The sequence below is a fragment of the Bactrocera oleae genome, chromosome 3 (assembly GCF_042242935.1).
Source record: "Bactrocera oleae isolate idBacOlea1 chromosome 3, idBacOlea1, whole genome shotgun sequence".
In the NCBI taxonomy this organism is placed as follows: Eukaryota; Metazoa; Arthropoda; class Insecta; order Diptera; family Tephritidae; genus Bactrocera; species Bactrocera oleae.
Window position 1 is genome coordinate 79,426,116 of NC_091537.1, and position 20,486 is coordinate 79,446,601.

The 20,486-nt window shown below is 31.2% G+C and overlaps 1 protein-coding gene and 1 long non-coding RNA gene across 4 annotated transcripts; one reads left to right on the forward strand and one right to left on the reverse strand.

The window, feature by feature from the left end:
* The first annotated feature begins 722 nt into the window (after positions 1–722).
* Tsp29Fa (Tetraspanin 29Fa) lies at positions 723–14,210 on the forward strand. Of its 3 annotated transcripts, none has more exons than XM_070106989.1 (5): positions 723–874; positions 10,434–10,535; positions 13,066–13,434; positions 13,523–13,750; positions 13,906–14,210. In XM_070106989.1, exons 2-5 carry the CDS (start codon positions 10,467–10,469, stop codon positions 13,981–13,983), a joined length of 744 nt encoding a protein of 247 aa, XP_069963090.1. In that variant the 5' UTR covers positions 723–874; positions 10,434–10,466; the 3' UTR covers positions 13,984–14,210. The 3 variants fall into 3 exon arrangements, with proteins under 3 accessions (XP_069963090.1, XP_036226555.2, XP_069963089.1); XM_036370662.2 differs by having other exon boundaries at positions 724–878; positions 10,435–10,535; XM_070106988.1 differs by lacking the exon at positions 723–874 and having other exon boundaries at positions 10,297–10,535.
* Positions 14,211–15,597: 1,387 nt separating this feature from the next.
* LOC138855985 (uncharacterized) lies at positions 15,598–16,476 on the reverse strand. The gene is made up of 2 exons (XR_011395126.1): positions 16,203–16,476; positions 15,598–16,122 (listed from the first exon to the last, which is right to left on the reverse strand). It is a non-coding gene; the product is annotated as an uncharacterized lncRNA (long non-coding RNA).
* Between the last annotated feature and the right edge of the window lie 4,010 nt (positions 16,477–20,486).

Here is a 20,486-nt window from a genome sequence, read left to right on the forward strand (position 1 = left end):
CTCTATATATAATATATTACAATTTATTGTTGCTATTACTTTATTATAAAAACACGATGTTCGTGCGTGCTTATTTAGAAAACACAATTTTTAACATAAATTTTTTTATATACAACGTTGAAACAAATATTTGTGCCTAAACTTTCAGCATGTTTCCTTCAGTGAAACAGTGAGAGAGCAAGAGCAACGAATAACATATTATTTGTTGAAGACTGCGGACAACGAGACTATCTGCTATTTACTTATTATCGCGCATACGCCTAGTACGCACCACCACCTATGCCTTATAGATTTGTTCAAAGAACTAAACAAATAAAAGCTCTACTTATCAAACTTGAAAGCGGAACTGATAAGCGCGGTGATAACAAAGTGAAGAACAAAAACAACAATGCACATGAGAAGCTACATGGTTTTTGTGCGGCCAAAAGCTTTTTTTGCGCTTTTACTAAAGCTTTTCAACAATAAAATAAACCACAAGTCAGACATAGTTACAAAATATCAAAATATTTGTAAGTATTAAGTTTTTTTTTCACTGAGCACTATCGTACATATGTCTGTCTGTTATCACCCCACTTGGCTATGTATGCGTGTAAATATATATGATATATGTGTTAGCATGTATGCATGTTACAAACACTTTCATGCCACCACCTACAAGCTGAGAACGTGTTTTTTAACACTTGCACATCTACAATTAGCTAAGCTGAAGTAAAATATTCACTTTTCAGTTGCGTTTTAGTATTTATTACAGTTATAACGGTTAAGAGGCGCGGAAAAAGTGGTCATTAAATTAAAGAACAAAGCATATACTTTATAATATACAGAGAGTAGTTAGTTGGCGACAACTTTCAGTTTTTGTATTTTAATTTTACTTGTGCGTGAGTAAAAAGAGGAAACGTCTCACTTCTGAAGCGTGTGCTAAATGTGACATGATCTTATTAATTTTTTTTTTTTACAGAAATTAAAGAAGAAGAAGAAGTATTATAAAAAAATAGCAAATATATAAGCTAAACTAAAATTAATATATATATTCTAGAGACTAGCCGCAACCGAATTTAACCATTTTTTTGTATTTTTCACACCTAAAAATAGTTCTCAACACGGGCGATTTGTACTGTTATCAATTTGCTGTGATTTTTTTGTGACTTCAATGAAAATTAATTTTAAAAATTTCGTAACTTTTATCAAAATTTTTTTATAAAAACAAGAAAAAACGTTAACTGCGTTTGCACCCTTCACAAATACAAAGGGTCCTTACAAGAACCTAATTCCGAACGTTCAGTTTGTATAGTAACTATATGCTATAGTGATCCGATCTATACAATTTCTTCGGTGATTGCCTTATTGCTTAAAATAATAATCCATGCCAAATTTCGTTAAGATACCTCGTCAAACGGAAGAGTTTTCCATACAAGCATTTGATTGTAATTGTTCTGTTTGTACGGTAACTATATGCTATAGTGATCTGATATCGGCCATTCCGACAAATGAGCAGCTTCTTAGTGTGAAAAGAAGTACATGTGCAAAATTTTAGATCGATAGCTTAAAAACTGAGGTACTAGCTTGTATATGTACAGACAGATGGACAGACAGACGGCCATGGTTAAATCAACTCAGCTCATCATGCTGATCATTTATGTATGTATTTTATAGGGTCTCCGACGTTTCTTGCTACTAACTTCGTGGCAAACTTAATATACTCTGTTTAGGGCATAATAAAAAACATCTTCCGCATAACCTAATACTATTATAGTTAAGAAGCACACCAAGTGTGTAAATTCGAAATCAATAATTTTTTTCATATTTTAATAGTCTACATTTTTAAAAATAACAAAACACAAGTTTATTTAATTTATTTTTTAAGTTACTGCCCTCTAAAGTATAGCCGCTAGGTTTAATCAGCTCTATCAGGTTATCTATTGTATTTTTTATTTTGAACGTGTTTTTCTCACAACTAAATTTTTCAAATTGAGTCATCATGAATCATCTGGTCGTTTTGATATTTTTCCACTTTGTTCTTGTCTGAAAAATGTAATTTTGGTGCAATCTCCAAAGAAATTGTTCTAATCGAGTTACTATGGCATATAACTGCCATACAAATTGACCGATTAAAATCAAGTTCTTGTATGGAATCTTTTGTATTTGTGAAGGATATTATAGCTTCGGTGTAACCGAAGTTAACGATTTTTCTTGCTTTTCAAACAATTTAACTGTGCCCCTCAACTGTATAACTGGATAGCTAATTTCTCAAAAACTACACCGGTTATCAAAATTTTAACATTTTTTTGTCACATGAAAACTCATATCAAATTTTGAATGTACGCCCACCAAATAATAGAATAAATAAATGAAAAAAAATTTACAATTTAAATTTAAATATTTATATTTTAACGACCTCGGTTAGAACACATTCGTATATGATGTAAGTTAGTCGAATACAATTGTTATACAGCCAAAGAAATAAAGGTATTTGAAAAAAAGTACGTATATGAGATCAGAAATTGTTATATAGCGGTTCCAAAAGCGTGACGTGATTGAAACAAAATTATTATAAATTGTTAGTAAGTGTACACCAACATAAACAAAAATCATCACAAAGTTCGTGTGACAAAACAGTATTTACCAGTGTTATCAACGTCGTGCTCTACAAAAGTCAACTCAGTCCACAAAACATTAAATTTTCACTCTCGCAAACTACCACTGAGCCATATAACACCCAACCACACCTTGTAGCACAGTATATTGTGAAATATTGTGTGATTGGGCCTAAACAAATATCGCTTTTAAATGTGATATCTCAGAAGTGTTACGTCCACAATAAAATTATGAAATTTAAAAGCTGTTGAGACTATAAAATATTAAATATATTCACTGTTGTTAAAGAAAAGCTTTTACACAGCGTAAAGTAATATCAACGAGTAAATATTTCAGATGTTCGAAGGAATAAAAATAAATGTTTGTTAATTTTTTTGCTTACAACCAGAGATAAAGACAGCGACAGCACGCTTCTTAGGTTATCATTATTGTTTTAGTTCTGCGACTTTCCATAGATTATTATAATAACAAACAATCATTCATAATAGCCAAGAGTTTGTTTATATGTGGTGGTATTTCTGCGGTAGAAAAGCAAATAAAGTGTGTTTTTTATAAACTCATTTAGCTTAAGTTCAATCTTTATTCTCAAACAATTGACACGATAAAAAAATATTTTTATTATTAACATGATATTTAACATAAGAAGCTTCCAGCATTCGCTTACATATTAGCATTGGTCACTCTAATATAGAATAAATTGTCGCATCGTAAACAGAAAACATTAGTGTTCCTATTTAACTCGCAAGATTAGCCGTGTTCTATTGACCACTTATCGTTATGTTTGAATTCTGCTCTCTTAAAAAATTACATGTGATAATAACAACAAAGTGCTTGATGGCTATACAAAAATATATGTATATAATATATAAATATATGTATATATGGCATATCGAAGACAGCTATCATAAAAAATGTTGTTGATTAATTAGCTAGTCTCCAAGGTTTCTCGAATCGAGAACAGCTGTCATAAGAAGGATTTACTTCTTGTTATGAGAATCGGTTGATACACTTAAAACATTTACTCTATAGTTTTTAGCTTGCGATAATCGAGGTGATTATATCTATGAGTATGAAGTAAATTATGTAGGTAACAAAGTATCTCATGTTTTAATATAGTGCCAATATATAAAAATATACTAGAAGTAAAAATAACTTTTCAGGTTCTAACAAAGACGGGCGTCGAGCGTCATAGTTAATAAACGAAGTTAATAGTATTCGCGCGCAAGGTTATAAAAAGATCTTTATCAAGATTTTGATGGATTAGTTTAAATGGCAGCTATATGCTATAGTGGCCCGATCTGAACAATATGTTCGAAGATTGTACCGATGCCGTAGATAATATTCGGTGCTAAAGCTTGTGTCAGACACGCTGATCATTTATAAATATACAGGGTATCTGATGTTTCGTTTTGGGTGTTACAAACATCGTGGTAAACTTAATAGGGTATATAGGGTTCAGTGTTAAAATATCAAACTTTTTAAAGAGAGTTTCGTTGAAAAAAGCAGCACTCATCTATAATTTCAAAGCGAAATTTATTTAATGCTAGCTTGTAGTTTCAACTTTAAATACATAAATAGCGTCTATTAAACCTATGTATTATATAACATATATTTACAATTAATTTTTTTAATACCTTCAGTTTATGTTGACAGCTGTTCAAACAGGAGAGTGCCAAGTAAATAAGAAATACACGAGCATATGCATTAATTTATTAAAGCCACTTTTATTTGTATATACAGCTAGTGTATAAAAATATGTATATCATTGTAAACAATATCGCAAACTGTTTCAACCCGTATTGAATATGTTAAAAGACTCTTTATTTCAGAGAACACAATGACAGATAACGTATTCTCAATACAAGTAAATATTTATTGTTAATTACAATGTAAAGAAAATAAGAGGCTTGTGCGTAGTTCAAGTATAGTCTTTATAAAAATGTTTCATAAATTCTTGACTGTCACATCAAAAGAATTTAAGCTATAATTAATTTCTTAGATTCTTATCAATAAATTTACATTTGAAGTTAGTAATCGTGGAAGAGAATTTGAATGAATATACCTAACGCCTTACATTTCTATAATGTTCTGTAACCAAAATTCACCTGTTGTCTTAGAAAACCCTTACCATAAAGCAATTAAAAACCTTTGTCTTTTTTGTAGTATATACCATACATATTGTACTTACATATGTATAAACATATGTGTTTATTAAAACCTTATTAATTAAACCTTAAACAATTATATCACTTTACAATCACCTTTGATAGGGGAAAGCGATAGATAGTAAGTGAGAGAGTGATAAAGAGGAATACAGTTTGGTTTTCTACAATTTGCGATTAAAATAATTTTATTGAATTAAACATTCATATTTTATAACCTTTCTTTGTTCTTCGCAAATTACTATACACAAAACAATCGATTGTTTTTAGCACAAAATAAAAAAGAATTGTGAGTTTGAATAGATTTATTACATATAACAATAGATACTTAATATTGCGTTTTATAGTATAAAAATTTGCAGCATTATGGATGAAACACAATATACAACTACATTTTAAGTCTCAAGAAGCGGTCCAAATGTTTTAAGACCAATTCTGGAATAATTTGGAACCCAAGAACTTTAGTCCTCCGAAGGCCTCCTTAATTTTTTAGAACCGATCTTCTTTTTACACGACATTGCGAAATTTCTTCTTTCTCTCCCTCTCTCTTTCACTAGCTTTAAATTTTTTCTCTCACTTTCACTATCTCTAAATTATTTCTTTCTCTACCTCTTTCCCTCCTTTTTTTATTTTTCTCTCTGTCTCTTTTATATTTATCTTTAAAACAAAAGCTGCCAGTTTTTTGAATTTCTTTTGATTTTGTAATGACAATATTTTTTGCCCGTATATTTTTCTTTATTTAATACGATTACAAATATATTGTATATAATTTTGTTAAATTGAAAATATTCCCAGTGTATAGTAGTACTGTCTAAATAATTATAGTTTCATGGTTGGCCACATTAACTGGCCGGGCTTTTTGCATGTTCATTAACCGTTATCTTATAATTAAGCTATATGCTTGTGTATGTGTCATATTTCAAGGGATTTCATTTTATTGGCGATAAATTACTCTTTCATTATTTACCATATATGCATATACATGCAAGTCTTTGGAGCTTGTGGGACAAATGTTCTTTTCTAACGCGCAATTGGTTCAACAATTTCCACTAAATTCATCAGCTGGTCGTAAATCGTAAATGCATTACAACGAACGTGTCTTATTTGTCATGCCATATTCCTGTACATATTGGACTTTGTGATGAATTTAAATCAAGTGCTTGAAACCCCATTCCAAAACTACTATTATTATCTTCATTAGAATTCCACATTTCTTTATGAGTCCATCTTTTTGGTTTCCCAAGCATTGTAGCTATAGGTTGGAGAGTGCGAGAGAGATTATACAAAGTGAATCCAAACTGTTTCTCTACGCTTTCCAAGGACAGAGAATATCTACCTGCTCTTTTTATACTCTCGCAAACTGTTGCTATAGAGTACAATAGTTTTGTTCACCTAACGGTTGTTTGTATCACCTAAAACTAATCGAGTTGGATATAGGGTTATATATATATAAATGATCAGGATGAAGAGACGAGTTGAAATCCGGGTGACTGTCTGTCCGTCCGTCCGTCCGTGCAAGCTCTAACTTGAGTAAAAAATTCGGTACATAATGTTATTTTCATATTTCTATGTTATAGTGCGAAAATGGGCGAAATCGGACTACAACCACGCCTATTTCCCATATAACACCATTTTCAATTCCTTCTGATTCTTTCCCTTTCATTTAGATTTTTTCTGATTACATTATATACGTATAGAAGGTGGTTGAATCCTACAAATGTGGCATAATTTGAGAGAGAACTAAAAAACTCTAGACCATTTTTGAGAGGGTAATAGGGTTGGTAAGGTGGAAGAAGTCCAAGAATTAAGAAGCTGTTGAATGATATTTAGTCACTGGAAAACATTCTACATTTTAGACTTTTCAGCCTAGACCTTTTAGCCTTTCTATTTATAACAAACAAACAAGTTCACAAACGAGAAGCAAACTATAGATATAGGACTAAATTTTTCACGGATTTTCGGAACAATGTAATTACTTGAAAGTTAAACAAACAAGTACATATTTCTATTGATCGAAGGCGGTTTAAACTTTTTATTCGACAGATGTGGCGAAGACTCACCTTAAATTGTTATTAAAGAAATTCTATAGAAATATATTTAAGTAACTAAAATACCCACCGAAAACATTCTAGGCGTATTGTTATTAAAAATGTCAAATAAAGGATACTCCTCTGTCTCATGGCTACAGTTGTCGATTATGAATACCTCAGGACGATACTTGTATATATAAATTTTCGTCTCGAGCGACGACTTTAAAAGGATGTCTGTCTCATAGAAGAGAAATCAAACTATTTCTATATTATACTACTACCAATAAAAAAACATATATATAACGCTCTTAAAAGGGTGTCTCATTGAGGTAAAATTTCCGGAGAATCTAAAATCCGAGCAAGACCACAAAAAAAAACCAATAAGCAACAATACATATATATACATTTCGGTATCCACTGATGACGCTTAAGGTTATCTAAGATTTAGGCAACTGATAGTAATTGTAGTCGTACAGAAAAGTACCACCCAAATGTAACACTCTTCATTGCAAGTGATTCACAAGTTGTCATAAAACCAGGTGTTCATTCTGACTCACTGCCGATAATAGTGATTCAGTATATCTAATGCACTAGAAATAAATAGCAAAATATTTTATAGTTTGTAGATCGCACCAGGCGTGTTTCTACCTGACCCGTCCGCAAGGTGAGCATTCAAAATTTATGAAGTGGAAGTTCCTTAACAACAACACCAGTGCCACGCTCACAGTATATTTGTTTTTTATACTCTCGCAACATGTTGCTACAGAGTATAATAGTTTTGTTCACCTAACGGTTGTTTGTATCACCTAAAACTAATCGAGTTAGTTATAGGACTATATATATAATCAGATATCAGAATATATTATTACAAAAGAGGTATCATAGTTAAAATTAATTTGGGAAGGGTTGCCAACTGTTCAAAATTGGAATATAATCAAAATTATATGAAAAGCGAGTCCTTAAAAATATGCGTATTAGAATATGAGTTTAAAGAGTCCATAAAAATTAGTAAAAAATATTTTTTTTGGAAAGTGGCTGCCACCTGTGCAAATTTCTTATTTGAATAAATTGAGGAAATAAATGAAATATTGACAACAAACTAGACAGGATCAAGAAATTTTTTTCACTGAGATATTTTGGAAGGGTTGCCATTACAATTTAATAAAATAAAATCAATATTTGATTTATTTAAATTTTATTGATCAAATATGCCTCGAACTTATTTTATTATTATTTATTAAGTCGAAATACACATTTTAATGTATTGAAAATTTGGTTGTGAAATAATCTTATTTAGAATTCTCCAAATATAGCAAACAAAGTTGATTTGAAAACGTACAAATTTAATGGTATGTTGTACATATGTATATGTAGGTTTGTATGCGATTTAATAATTTTTTATCGATTTCCGTACTTCAAATGGCTTAGCAGCTGTTACATGTTTCATAGTGAATTGCCACCTGTCATGCTCCTGAATAATTAAATCACCAGTTGTGGTTAATTTTGCTTTAGTTTCAAATGCATTTGGCTTCAACTGTTCATTAAGGAGTTTGTTAACATTTTGCTAGTTTCACAACAATTTGAACGCACATGTGTAGGTGTATGTATATTATAAGGCGCTAAATATATAAAAAGTAGCAGAACTATTTCGTCATAAAATTTATCATAATAAGTTGAGGTTTTTGATACGCCTAGTTCTTACTATAGAGATAATCGTACATCTGGCAGTCTTTTCTCTAATGCTCCGAAATTCTCATTGAATTTTCTTTTGAAACTCTCATAGTGCATTTTATTTCTTTACACATTTCAAAATACACTTGCTACAAATCTAAAAATTTCTAAAATCCGACTCTAATAACTTCTTCCATTTTACCTGGAATTAACGGCGTTCTTAAGTGTGACAAATTTTTAGAACAAAAAGATAAAGCAAGACTTCGACAGTAAAAACTTTTCGAACTATTTTATTTCAACAAATTAGGTTGATCTTTAAAACTGACTATCATACTTGTAGTAGAACTCACAATCTGTGCGTTTAAGGCTAGTTAAGGAATATCTAACCTCACTATCAATGGAATCGAGTCACTTTGTGATACGTTAAGTACGGTTACCAGGCCACAGTGAAATCTTATTTAACTGCAAAGTTGACGTTGATCAGAACTCCGCTGTCTCAGTGCGTTCTACTACTGGATAGCGGAGCAGCGCGGGAGCTTGGCTAGCATTTTTCTACCATTAATGATTATGATGCCGCAAGCCGAAACATTGATCTCTAAGATCTAGTGAGCTCTACGCTCTCAATAAAGCTAGCATTTAACTAACTTTAAGGGTTCTAGCTGGTCATTGCCTTATCGTTGTACACGCGTTGAATTTTCCGCAGCAACTCTAAGCGTTTCCGAAAAAGCACCTTTAAAGTTTCGAAAGCCTATTAAACTAAGTTATAAAAGTCTGGCTAATATGCGTATATCCCCGAAACTATTTGCCGATTTTTTGAAATTCAGAGGATTCCCTTTAGTGGGTTTAGGTTTGCAACATACATTACTGGAACTAACTAACTAGAGAAAATGTAAGCAAATTTCAGTTGAATAAAAACGTTTACTAGCTGTCTACACATGACTCTGCTAGTAATAAAATTTAAAAAAGGTTTCGGTATTGGAAGTCAAGCTGAAATTGTTGATGTAAAAATATTAATTGGCAGTGATTGATGAGATATTTTTATGAATCCTCGTTGGTATATAATTTAGTCATGCATGGGAACCCGGACCCGGACACGGAAGACCCGGAATTAAGAATTTAATAAGTAGTATCTAATTTGGTCTATATGGTACCTAAGCTAAAGAGCAAGGAATTTTAAGTAAGCTTGATAGTATTTCACAACAGTTAGAAATATTATTGCAAGAATTTTAGTAATTAACCACCTTTTACAATGGCTTTAGTTGTTTCGCTTAGTATCTGCTGCATTTTAAATCAATTGTAAATTCTGTGAAGTCTACATAAATATATTTTTATTATCTACATGCAATATTTACAGAATGCAATTTTATGACACCATACTATCTAATCGACTAACTGATAATCTGTCTACAAATCAACGACCACATAAACAACACTGCAAAAATGCCAAAACAAATGCAACCATGGCAATAAACCGTTAAATGATACCATAGATAGTAAAAAACTCTTCATTTTGTTTCTAAACCAAAACCGGGCGTGTGAAAGTAGCCCGCGAGAGATACAGTGAAAGAGTGAGCGCGTGTAACAGCGTGAAAAAGAGTGAGTGAGAGCCCGGAAGGATAGTTGATAATTCACACCGCACACCTGCGCTAAGCTATAATTATTGATTGCAAATATTGAGCGTTTATACAATGAATTCTTACCATTGAACTACGATAAGTATTTATGGCAAATAAATTATTTTTGCTTTGTTCGAAGATTATAAAAACTTGTTTGTATATAGATTGATAAGCAGCTTGAAAAAACTTCGACTTAAATGAACTTCAGCGAAATGATATTTTGTTAGTATTTGATAATAACTGTTGCGAGTTGAACAAACGAAAATTAGCACACGCTACTGCACGAAAACGACGAAATAAAGACGAATAAAAAATTTTATATTTATAAATATTCATAAAATTTTTTATATATATTTTAGTTAAAAAAAAAAGTAGCAGCTTAATACAGCAAAATGTCATTACTGACGGGTAGTGCGAATACTATCAAGTATGTGCTCTTGGCATTCAATTTTATATTTATGGTAAGTTTGAAAAAAAAATTTAATTTACATTAACATTTAACGAATTGCTACTAAAGTGTATGGTATTGGAAATTACAAAAAAAAAAAACAATTTCCTTAAAATCTTTCATTTAAATAATAATAAAATTAAGCTGGCAACCTTTTTTGAAATTATGACAGTTTAAATAATTTTATAAATTTTTAAACACATAATTTATATTAAAGCAATTATGTATATTTTTTGCAAAGACACATACTTACTATGGTGTACAATAATTGTAAGATTTTTGAAAAAAATTTAAAGTTATTAACATCTTATTTTAGTTTAATTTTAAATTTATAAACATACATTTTTCAAAATAGTTGGCAACACCATTGCAATAATTGCTTTCATTACGCTTGAGTATTATAAATAAAAATATAAATATATATTTTCAATTATGACTTTTAAGATCTTTACTAATTGATTCAGTTTAAGTAAAGTAAGCTGTTAATGAAATTCTAGCATATTTTATTACAAATTTATTTCACTGACGAAACAGTAAGAGTTAGTTATTTTTGCAACTTCTTAATGTATAAATAAAAAAAATAAAATAGAAACACTGGCATTTCGGTTGCCGAAATTGCAAATTTTATATAATGCAGTAATTTATTTGGTTTATTTTTAAAAGTCATTGTGAAATTATTTTTTATTTATTTTTTTGGAAAGCAATTCAGTTTAAATGCACTTTAATTACTTATCAATTGGCAACCCTATTAAAAAAATATTAAATTACAACCTTGTGAAATTAAATGTCGTTTAAAGATAACACAGTGTTGGTTTTTTTCGAGTAGGTCAAATTTTGACTGTTGTATATACATATGTATATATGCTTACAAAATGTTTAATTTAATGTTCAAAATATTAATTTCCATTGAAAACTACTTTTTCCAAGAAAAATATAAAGAAAATGATAATAGTAATTATTGTATTAGTCGTCAACTCTTTTGTATACTAAAATTTATCAATAAATGACTTAAAAAATAATTTATTTATAAAATAATCAATTCTTACAAATATTATCAAAAATATGTATTACTAAGGCTTCCTTTCATTTTTTTTTACTTTATTCGATTCACTTTTATTTATATATTTTATTTTATACCATATCATTTTATTATATTTTATTTTATTTTATTTATTTATTATATTTTATTTTATTTACTTTTTTGCTTTATACGCCAAAAATGTATCCCATGTAATAACATATTACTCATACGCCACGCCTTACTGCCTGAACTCGTATGTGTACCATTTATCGCCTCCGAGCTTTCTTGGTTGAAGGCTATATTTTTATAACGGTTTTGTAGCTTTTCATATACAATTATTATACAGTAACCATTAAAGTTTAATGACACACATGATTTGGGCCTCAAAGCATAATTCGTCATAGAGAAAAATCACAAATCCTATTATGTATTTGCATATGTGATCAATTTTGCAGCTAAAGTCCACAAAATGGTGCTTACATATGTTTGCAAGCAGTTGTAAGGTATCGCATAAAATTTAATGGGGTCAAAAATTAATCAGTTTATCTTTGTACATAATTATAGATATGTATGTATGTGTTTACGTTCACATGATAGCTTATCACACTGGCTTCTATCAGAAAGAAAAAAGGCAAAGTCAGCATTGTTTAATACGAAATAAAATATTGCCAACCAAGTAGCAAGCAGTAAATATTATTGATAGGGCATTATTTGTTTTTTTAGTTTGTTAACGGTGATTTTTTAATAATGCACGCCGAGCTTTAGTACGGAATCAAAATACAAAATTTCGCTAGCCAATTTTTGCGCAGTTTCACTATGAATTTGAATTTGAAAAATATTAAATTGATATGTGAGAAAACTATTTTATGGCATAGGGTTGCCACCAATTTTTTTTTTAATCTATGAATTCCATACAATTAATATGCGTGAAAAATAAAAAATACGGTACATGTATGAAAACTTTTTTAACGTGTAGGGTTGCCACCACAAAAATATTTTAATTTAAGCTTTATGAATTCTTTCGATTGATAATTGCTAGAATTTCTAAGTTTATTACAAAAACTGTGTATAAAATCTATTTAAACGAATAGAGTGGCAACCACATAATATATTTCAATTTAAATTTTATATTTTCTGTATTATAATAAATTTGTGTGAAAACTATTTTAACGCAAAAGGTTGTCTCCACAAAAATTTATTGGAATTTAGATTTTATGAATTGTTTTGGTTGATAATATACGAAAAATTACAAAAATAACTAAATTCATAAATTCAAATTGTGTTTTTATTTTATGGTTGCCACCAAAAAAACGTTATTTTAAATTAAATTGCATGAACTCTTTTGATTGATAAATATCAGAACTTAAATACAAAAAAACATGTATAAAAGCTTTTTGAACGCTTAGAGTTGCTACAACAAAAAAAAAATTATATAAAATTTCCCAAAGAATATATATGAATTCGTATGTGATATATATGAATATATATTCTAAATAATATTTTTCTAATACTTCTTTTCCAGATCACTGGCATCATATTGATTGCTGTCGGCGTTGGTGTAGCATCCGTTTTCTATGGTTATCAAACAGTACTTGCTAGTAATTTCTTTTCAATACCGACTTTTCTCATCGTCATTGGCGTCTTCGTCATATTCATTTCATTTTTCGGCTGTTGGGGTGCTATCAAAGAGAACTATTGCCTAACGCTAATATTCGCCATTTTGCTCGGCTTCATTTTTATACTGGAATTGGCAGCCGGCATTAGTGGTTATGTCTTGCGTTCCGATGCGACAAACCTAATCGAACAGAGCCTAGAGAATACACTTAAAGAATATAGCCAAATAAATGAGAATAATCCATACACAATAATTTGGGATTATGTGCAAAATAATGTAACTATTTCCTCTACTTTACTATGCAATTACGTAATTATGTATATATGTACATATGTAACTACTAATATAATTAATGTAATTACAGTTCGATTGCTGTGGTGTGAACAGCTACACCGATTGGAAACAATTCAATGGCAGTTTACCACTTTCTTGCTGTGACATTCCCGCTGGTGTTGTTGGCTCATACAGTTGCACTAACGCCACAGAAAACACTAGGCGTCATGAGGATGGTTGTTTGTCGAAATTTTCGATATTTATAGAAGCGCATGCCGTTAGTTTGGGCGCTTGTGGCATTGTGTTGGCCATCATTCAGGTTAGTTGTTGCACGGTTTATAATATTATAATAATTATATTTTATAATATAATAATTATAAGTAATAATATATATATATATTTATATATATATATATTTATATATATATATATACATATATATGTTAATTTAATTATTTATATTTTATATTGCAGTTCTTCGGCGTCTTGTTTGCCTGCTATGTTGCACGTGAGATAAAAATCCGTAATGGCATAACCGGTTGCATGGGATGAGTTCGTCAAATCGACAGCGGGATAGTTTTATATTATTAAAAGTGAGGTCTTTCCTAAACTAATTTTGTTTATAAATTAACCATTTCATATACACATATCCTATATATTGTAGCGCTTATGTATTTAAGTAAACTGGCATTTTACTTTGCTTTAAGTTATTGGCTAAAGAAATGTATGTGGTATTCTCTTAAAATATCATTAAAATAAATTAATAACAAAAACGAAAATTGAGTCTTAATACATACTGTTAACCCTTTCACTACCGCAAGGTCCGTCCGTCCGTTCATGCAAACGAAAGTAAAATAAAATAAATATTGGCACATGTATTCCTTGGCACTAGACTTAATAAATAGATCCAGGAAAAGTATATACAAAATTAAAATTGATAATGCCTATAACCTAAACTCGAATGGAATAAGGAAACTATTTTACACTTCCTCTGTGAGTGACCAATTCTATCACAAGCCCGACATAGAACTCTTGGAATTCACTAGGTACCAAACCTTGAATGTATTGTATATCGACAAAAACTATTGGTTGGTTTGAACACCACAATAAAACGAGATAGTAAGATGTAAAGATTTTACGGTAGTGACCCCCGAAGGGTAGCACTCCTATCTACCGACCTAAGTCACAAACTATGCTACAAAACTATAATTTTTTAAAATAAAGGACAACTGTGGCTATTTTTACAAAAAATCATGTTATACTATAATATATATAATAAATTTCGAACTTGCGCTTGACTTAAGACCATATATCGAGAATTTTCGATTTTTAAAATCAATATTTGTACATTCGTCTACATTAATGTCGTCACCTTCAAAATAGATCCCATTCGACATTATGCACTTATGCCAGCGCTTTTTTCAATCGTCGAAGCACTTCTCAAACTCTAATTTAAAGATGGACTTTAGCTCTATCAGCGATTCGCTTTTAATGTCATCTATGCTTGTAAAACGATGGCGCTTTAAGGTTGTCTTAATATTTGGAAAAACGAAAATATCACACAGAGCCATGTCTGGCGAATGTGGAGGCTGGGGCTTCGTTACAGTATTGCTTTTGACTAGGAATTCACGAACAAACAACGAAGTGTGAGCTTTTAACAATCGAAAATCGCCAAGCTCATAAAAACACGTCTAAGCTTAGCGGATATTACAGACAAAGTAAGCAATGATTACAGCTGAAAATTGTATCGTACTTAAGGCGCATGTCTATCAACATAATAAAAATTGATATACTTGTATAAATGGCAATTGAACTTTCCATGCCCGCGAAATTTTAAAATTAAAAAAAAAAAGTTCTGGACCATAAATTAGGGTAAGCCAAAAACCTAAAATAGAAATTGTCGGGTTAAAATTAACCAAATTGTGATTAATTAAATTCTAAATTAATTAAAGTTCTCCTGAAATAGATTTTGTAGAAAATTTTACATTCTACAAGAATTCGCATTATAAAAAAAATTTATACTGAACGGTTTAAAAGTTTTGGTATTTATAATAAAAACATTTTTACATGTCATTTAAATGTTAACCCATAAATTCGATACTAGTTTTTTTTTCTCACGCCAATGCTTAAAAAAACGAAAATTTTCTAAAACTCGGAATTTATTCCTTTTGGCTCGATACATTAAACCCAGCGAGGAGCCTACGTTTTTCATTTAACTCAAATTTCTCCCTGCGAGTGACTTTTCAACTTTGAAAATTAAAAAAAATGCATGGCGCCAAATATATTAAGTACAGTTGATGAGTTCGTAGCCTAATTCGAGCTAGATGGGCGTTGCGAGAACGGAAGTGTGAGCCGGTGAGTTGTCATGAAGGAAAAGCACTATTTTTTCCACAAATCAAACCATTTTTTCTGCTAATCGGCATCGAATCCCCCAACAATTCAAAACAGTGAGCTTTGAGACCGTTTTACCTACCTCAGGTAGTCAATTCTATAAAACGGTGAGTGTCATCTTTTCGACCAATAGCACCGCCGTCGACTTTTTCGAAGCAGGATCGCTGTGTGAAGTACAATGGCTCGACTATTTCTTGATCTCAGATGAATAAAATGTTTTCGTTGACGCGAAACGATACAGCAACTTCTTTGGATTATATTTAGATAGCTGTAAAATGGTCTCACAAATGCGTTTATTGTCTGGAAAAAACAAACGCGACAGTTGTCATATGTTCAATATTTTATGCATTAACTACTACGTTCGCAACAATCTCACGCACCTTCAACTGGTAATCTGTCAATATGAGATCGTGAACTTATTTTCATATTATCTTCCTTGGTAGCCGCTTTCGGGGAACCTGGTTGTGACTCATCAAAAACCAACGTATGACCACGTTTAAACTCGTTAAACCAATTTTGGACGGTTGTCATTGAAGATGAAGAGTCGGAGAGATTTCTCTTCCAAAAACAAGAATCGCACCACCGACAATACAACTTAGTACCTCAGAACAACTTCTGCTTCTTATAATGTGACAACTCTGATTCCCAACCTAACAACACAATACCTAACCTTAAAATATCGAAAAAGAGAAATAATTATAATTCCTATTAACTGAATACAAAATTTATCGTTGAATCTGTGCAATATCTGGCTAAAATTTGAGGGCATCTCTCCCCTTAAGTACTGTATTATGATACGTATAATGATAAAACTGGTTTAAATCCTTCCCGTATATATGTCTTTATTTAAGCATTTAAAGTGAAAAAAAGCTAATTAAAATAACTACTGACAACTGCACACGTCATGTAATATATATATATATATATATTCTATAAGTAGTTTGCGAGTAAATCTATTAATATTGATATGCAGCAGCTAAATGAATATTCAAGTAGGCGCATCTGTTAACTGCTCAACTTGCTGTATATAAAACAGAGACAAGTTAAGTGTTCGAAACTAGCGCAAATTGAACATGAAAACGGCTAAAGCTACAGTTAAGCATTTAAGAGCTTATATAAAGCGTTGTAAATGCGTTTTTTTTTTATACAATTTCTATGTACTTACATACTCGGATGATGATGCGTTCGCAATTCAACTTGCGCTTATGCACTTGGCTATATGATTTATATCGGTACACCTGCATACAGTGGGTAAGGAAAGTGAAAGCAAAAATTAAAAATTTATTTAACTGAGTTTGCTAGCGCACCTTGGATTCATAAAAAAACTATAAACGACTTACTATATGTCTATTTATGCTTATATTTTTGTTCTAATAGCGCTCAGATTGCTAGATATTTGAATAGGTTAGTTATCGACACCGAAGACAACTGCTGTGAAAAAAAGACAAGATAGCACAGGAGTGAATGAGCTCAGGCTATCGAGTGTTACTATTAGCTATTACCACAGCAGCCGGTTCTACGTTAACGGAGTTGACAACGATTTTATCTTTCCAAGGATTATTATTTCGGAAATCTAAACTTCTTTGGATCCATAAGTTTTACGGTTTTCACTAAATAGTTCTCATTACTGATGCTTTAGGCCGAAATGCGTAAAATCGAAATTTCTCTTTGACAAATCTCCAGTAACACAACGAGCTATATCCAACTTGAGAATACTCTGATCCTCCAGCTCCCTTAGTACCATATGAGTTTTCTCTATTCTTGTATTGTACCAGGTTTTGAGCAACAGAACTAACTCTTTCAAGCGCGCTATTTTAAAAGGTTAAAAGAAACTAGTTATATATAAAGATGAGACAAAATATTTTAGAATTCACTATTTTTGGTTTTATCGCAAATCTTGACATGAATTGATCAAATGTCAAACCGAAAAGCTTTTACAGAATCTTAAACTCGTAACAGTTGCACTATAGTCCCCCGACTGATAAAGCAACAGTGACTAAGGTAAGTGGGATATGTTAACTAGCAATAATAGAGCAATGAGAAAATGTCCTCTAAATTGCATATGCTAAAATTTTGACCAAAGGAAAAAATACGAACATATTTGTTGGACCCCACTCGATCTAGATTTACCAATTACATGTATTCAGAATTAAAAAAAAAACAAATAACTGTTTCTATGTTCCGACATTACAGCTGTATCTATTCCTTTTGTCTTATGTCAGTGAGCTTTCCGAGTAGTCCCCAAAGGGCGATTCGTAAACAGAGAGGTATCAGTCGAGGCTTGGTATTCTCTAGTACTATGTGTTCTAAAAATTTTGAAAATGCACTATTTTTTTGTTGAGACATTCCTGCTTCTCTTGCCCATACTTATAAAGATGAGGATTACTGACAATCCCCGAAGAACGCTTCGTCAATAGAGAGATATCATCCGAGATTTGGTAGCCATTTAGTAGCAAGTGTTCTTAAAATTTTGAAAATCCACTAATTCTTTATTCCGACACTCCAGCTCCTCATGTTTGTAATAATGTAGATGAGCTTACGGAACAAACCCCGAACAGTGTTTCATGAAAACGTGATATCATCTGAGGTTTGGCAGTCTCTTCAGACTGCAATAAACCAAATATGTAGAAGGGGTTCCACTGATACTTCAATTGTTACTATTTGCCTCAAGCTACATACTAATTAAAGTCTCTTTACAGCTCCATAATTCTTTCGCTACAGTCTGTAGTTAATTATAAATACTATAAGCTAGTATATTCAGTAACTTATTTATAGCGCAAGTATTGCAAAATCTTATCATATGAGCAATGCTTATCGCGATAACAAAATATTCTACCCAAGCTCCTGCGTCACGTTTTCATATCCGGCCCGTCACTCTCATTCGCTCTCTCTTTACCACTTATTTTGTAACTTTTGCGGGCAAATTGTTAAACGAAGAACTGCTTATCAGCTAAGCAAATAAAGCAAACTGATAAGGCGCTAAATGACAAGAACAGCAACACAATTGTGAGTGCAACTACAATAAAAACATATTGCGCCATAAAGCAAGCATAACAACAGCAACAAAAAAACTTGTTATGTTATCTCTATTTACAGGCATACATATTTACAAATAATTAAACATGTGTGCTAAGTTACTATAGTAAAAACGAAATCGAAGGTGCTCTCCAGTGATCGGAGCGCAGGCAAGACAGTGTGTGCGGAAATTGCTGTGCTTTGAGTGTAAGTGCGTACTCGCAATATAAAGGTTGGTTCAAAAGCAGGCATAATTTTTTTGTGTGTCAAAATTAAATGTTTTTCTTTCAAATATTTTCAATATAAAACGAAAAATTATGTCAAAGTAAATGGATATAACGACCAGATCACCATCATGAAAGCCGAGCGTTGGTCAATTGGGCTTTACAGCAATGAAAATATTATTTTTACAGAAACATCAAAGTCTACGCAAAAACTTTGAAAGTCGCAATAAATGTTATTCCACAGACTATTCCACTGCTGTAATGGTTTGGTCTAGCACACAAGGCTAAAACCACCCAGCAGTGGCTCAAAAGCAATACTCTAGGTTTCATAGCTGCAGATGATTATCTGGAAGTCCAGATTTGATTCCATTGTACTACAGTTTGTAGTCAGAGTTGAAGAACGTGGCCTGTCGAATACCACACAGAAATTTGAAGAGTCTCAAAATCAATTCGAGCAGCATCGTCAATACCAATAGAAACAGTGCATGCTGCTTTTGATTAATGCTCGACTCATTTGAGGCCTTGTGTGAAAGCAAAAGGTTCTTCGAATTTGATGTTCCTAAATAACCTATAAATTAAGCTAATAACACTCAATTACCCATGCCTACGAAAATGTTTTCCTAATTTTGTGTTAGATAGATTTATTCATTTTTTTGTTGATTTGTTTTAAAAAATTTTATAATATTTAATTAATTGTAGTTGTTGGGCTTATGTTCATTTAAAATATAATTATATCATGTAAGCTGTGGGTAAGTATTTATGTTGGAAATACTTTATTAAGAATCTTCTCAGTTTTCCTTATATTTGAGAACTTTCTAAACTTACAAGTTCTGCTTTCTAAGTTTATATTCTTCTATGTTTGTAGTTCAGAATTAATTAAAAATATTGGAAAACATTAAAAAATGACGATTACAATATATCTTCTAATCTTAGTTAGTCTACGCTATTAAGCTCTCACAACTTACGATAGGGCGTAAGTGTCTCAAATAAGTGCATAAAATATTATATATTAACCAAATAGTTAGTAAATTGCATGGTTCGATGCAGGGTCTAAAGGTACACACCTAGTACGACAGCTAAATAAAAGCGACTTTTGGATATTAAAAAAATTACTTTATCAATTGTTTTAAAATGTTAAGGGTATATTTAAAACTATTTTAAAAATTCACAATAAAATTTTTGAGAAAAAAGATTTAATATTTTTTGAGTTGCCAACGATCTCCGCTGGCGCTATAAAAGGGTTTCTACTGTGGCATCTATGGATGAAAACTAAAACAACATTTTTCTATAATTCTAATTTATTAATTTTTGACCAGCAGAATTTCGCTTCAAATCAAACTGAAATTTAGATATGAAAAAAGAGCAAAAAATAAAATAGTTTTCTTGTTGAGGTTTGCACCGCGCGCTAAGGTCTATTGTGCACTT

Bases quoted from the DNA above. Each gene is read 5' to 3' on its own strand.
- Tsp29Fa (XM_070106989.1), top strand. From the start codon at position 10,467: ATGTCATTACTGACGGGTAGTGCGAATACTATCAAGTATGTGCTCTTG. The intron at 13,435-13,522 runs GTAACTATTTCC...ATGTAATTACAG, and splicing joins GGGATTATGTGCAAAATAAT to TTCGATTGCTGTGGTGTGAA. The intron at 13,751-13,905 runs GTTAGTTGTTGC...TTTATATTGCAG, and splicing joins TTGTGTTGGCCATCATTCAG to TTCTTCGGCGTCTTGTTTGC.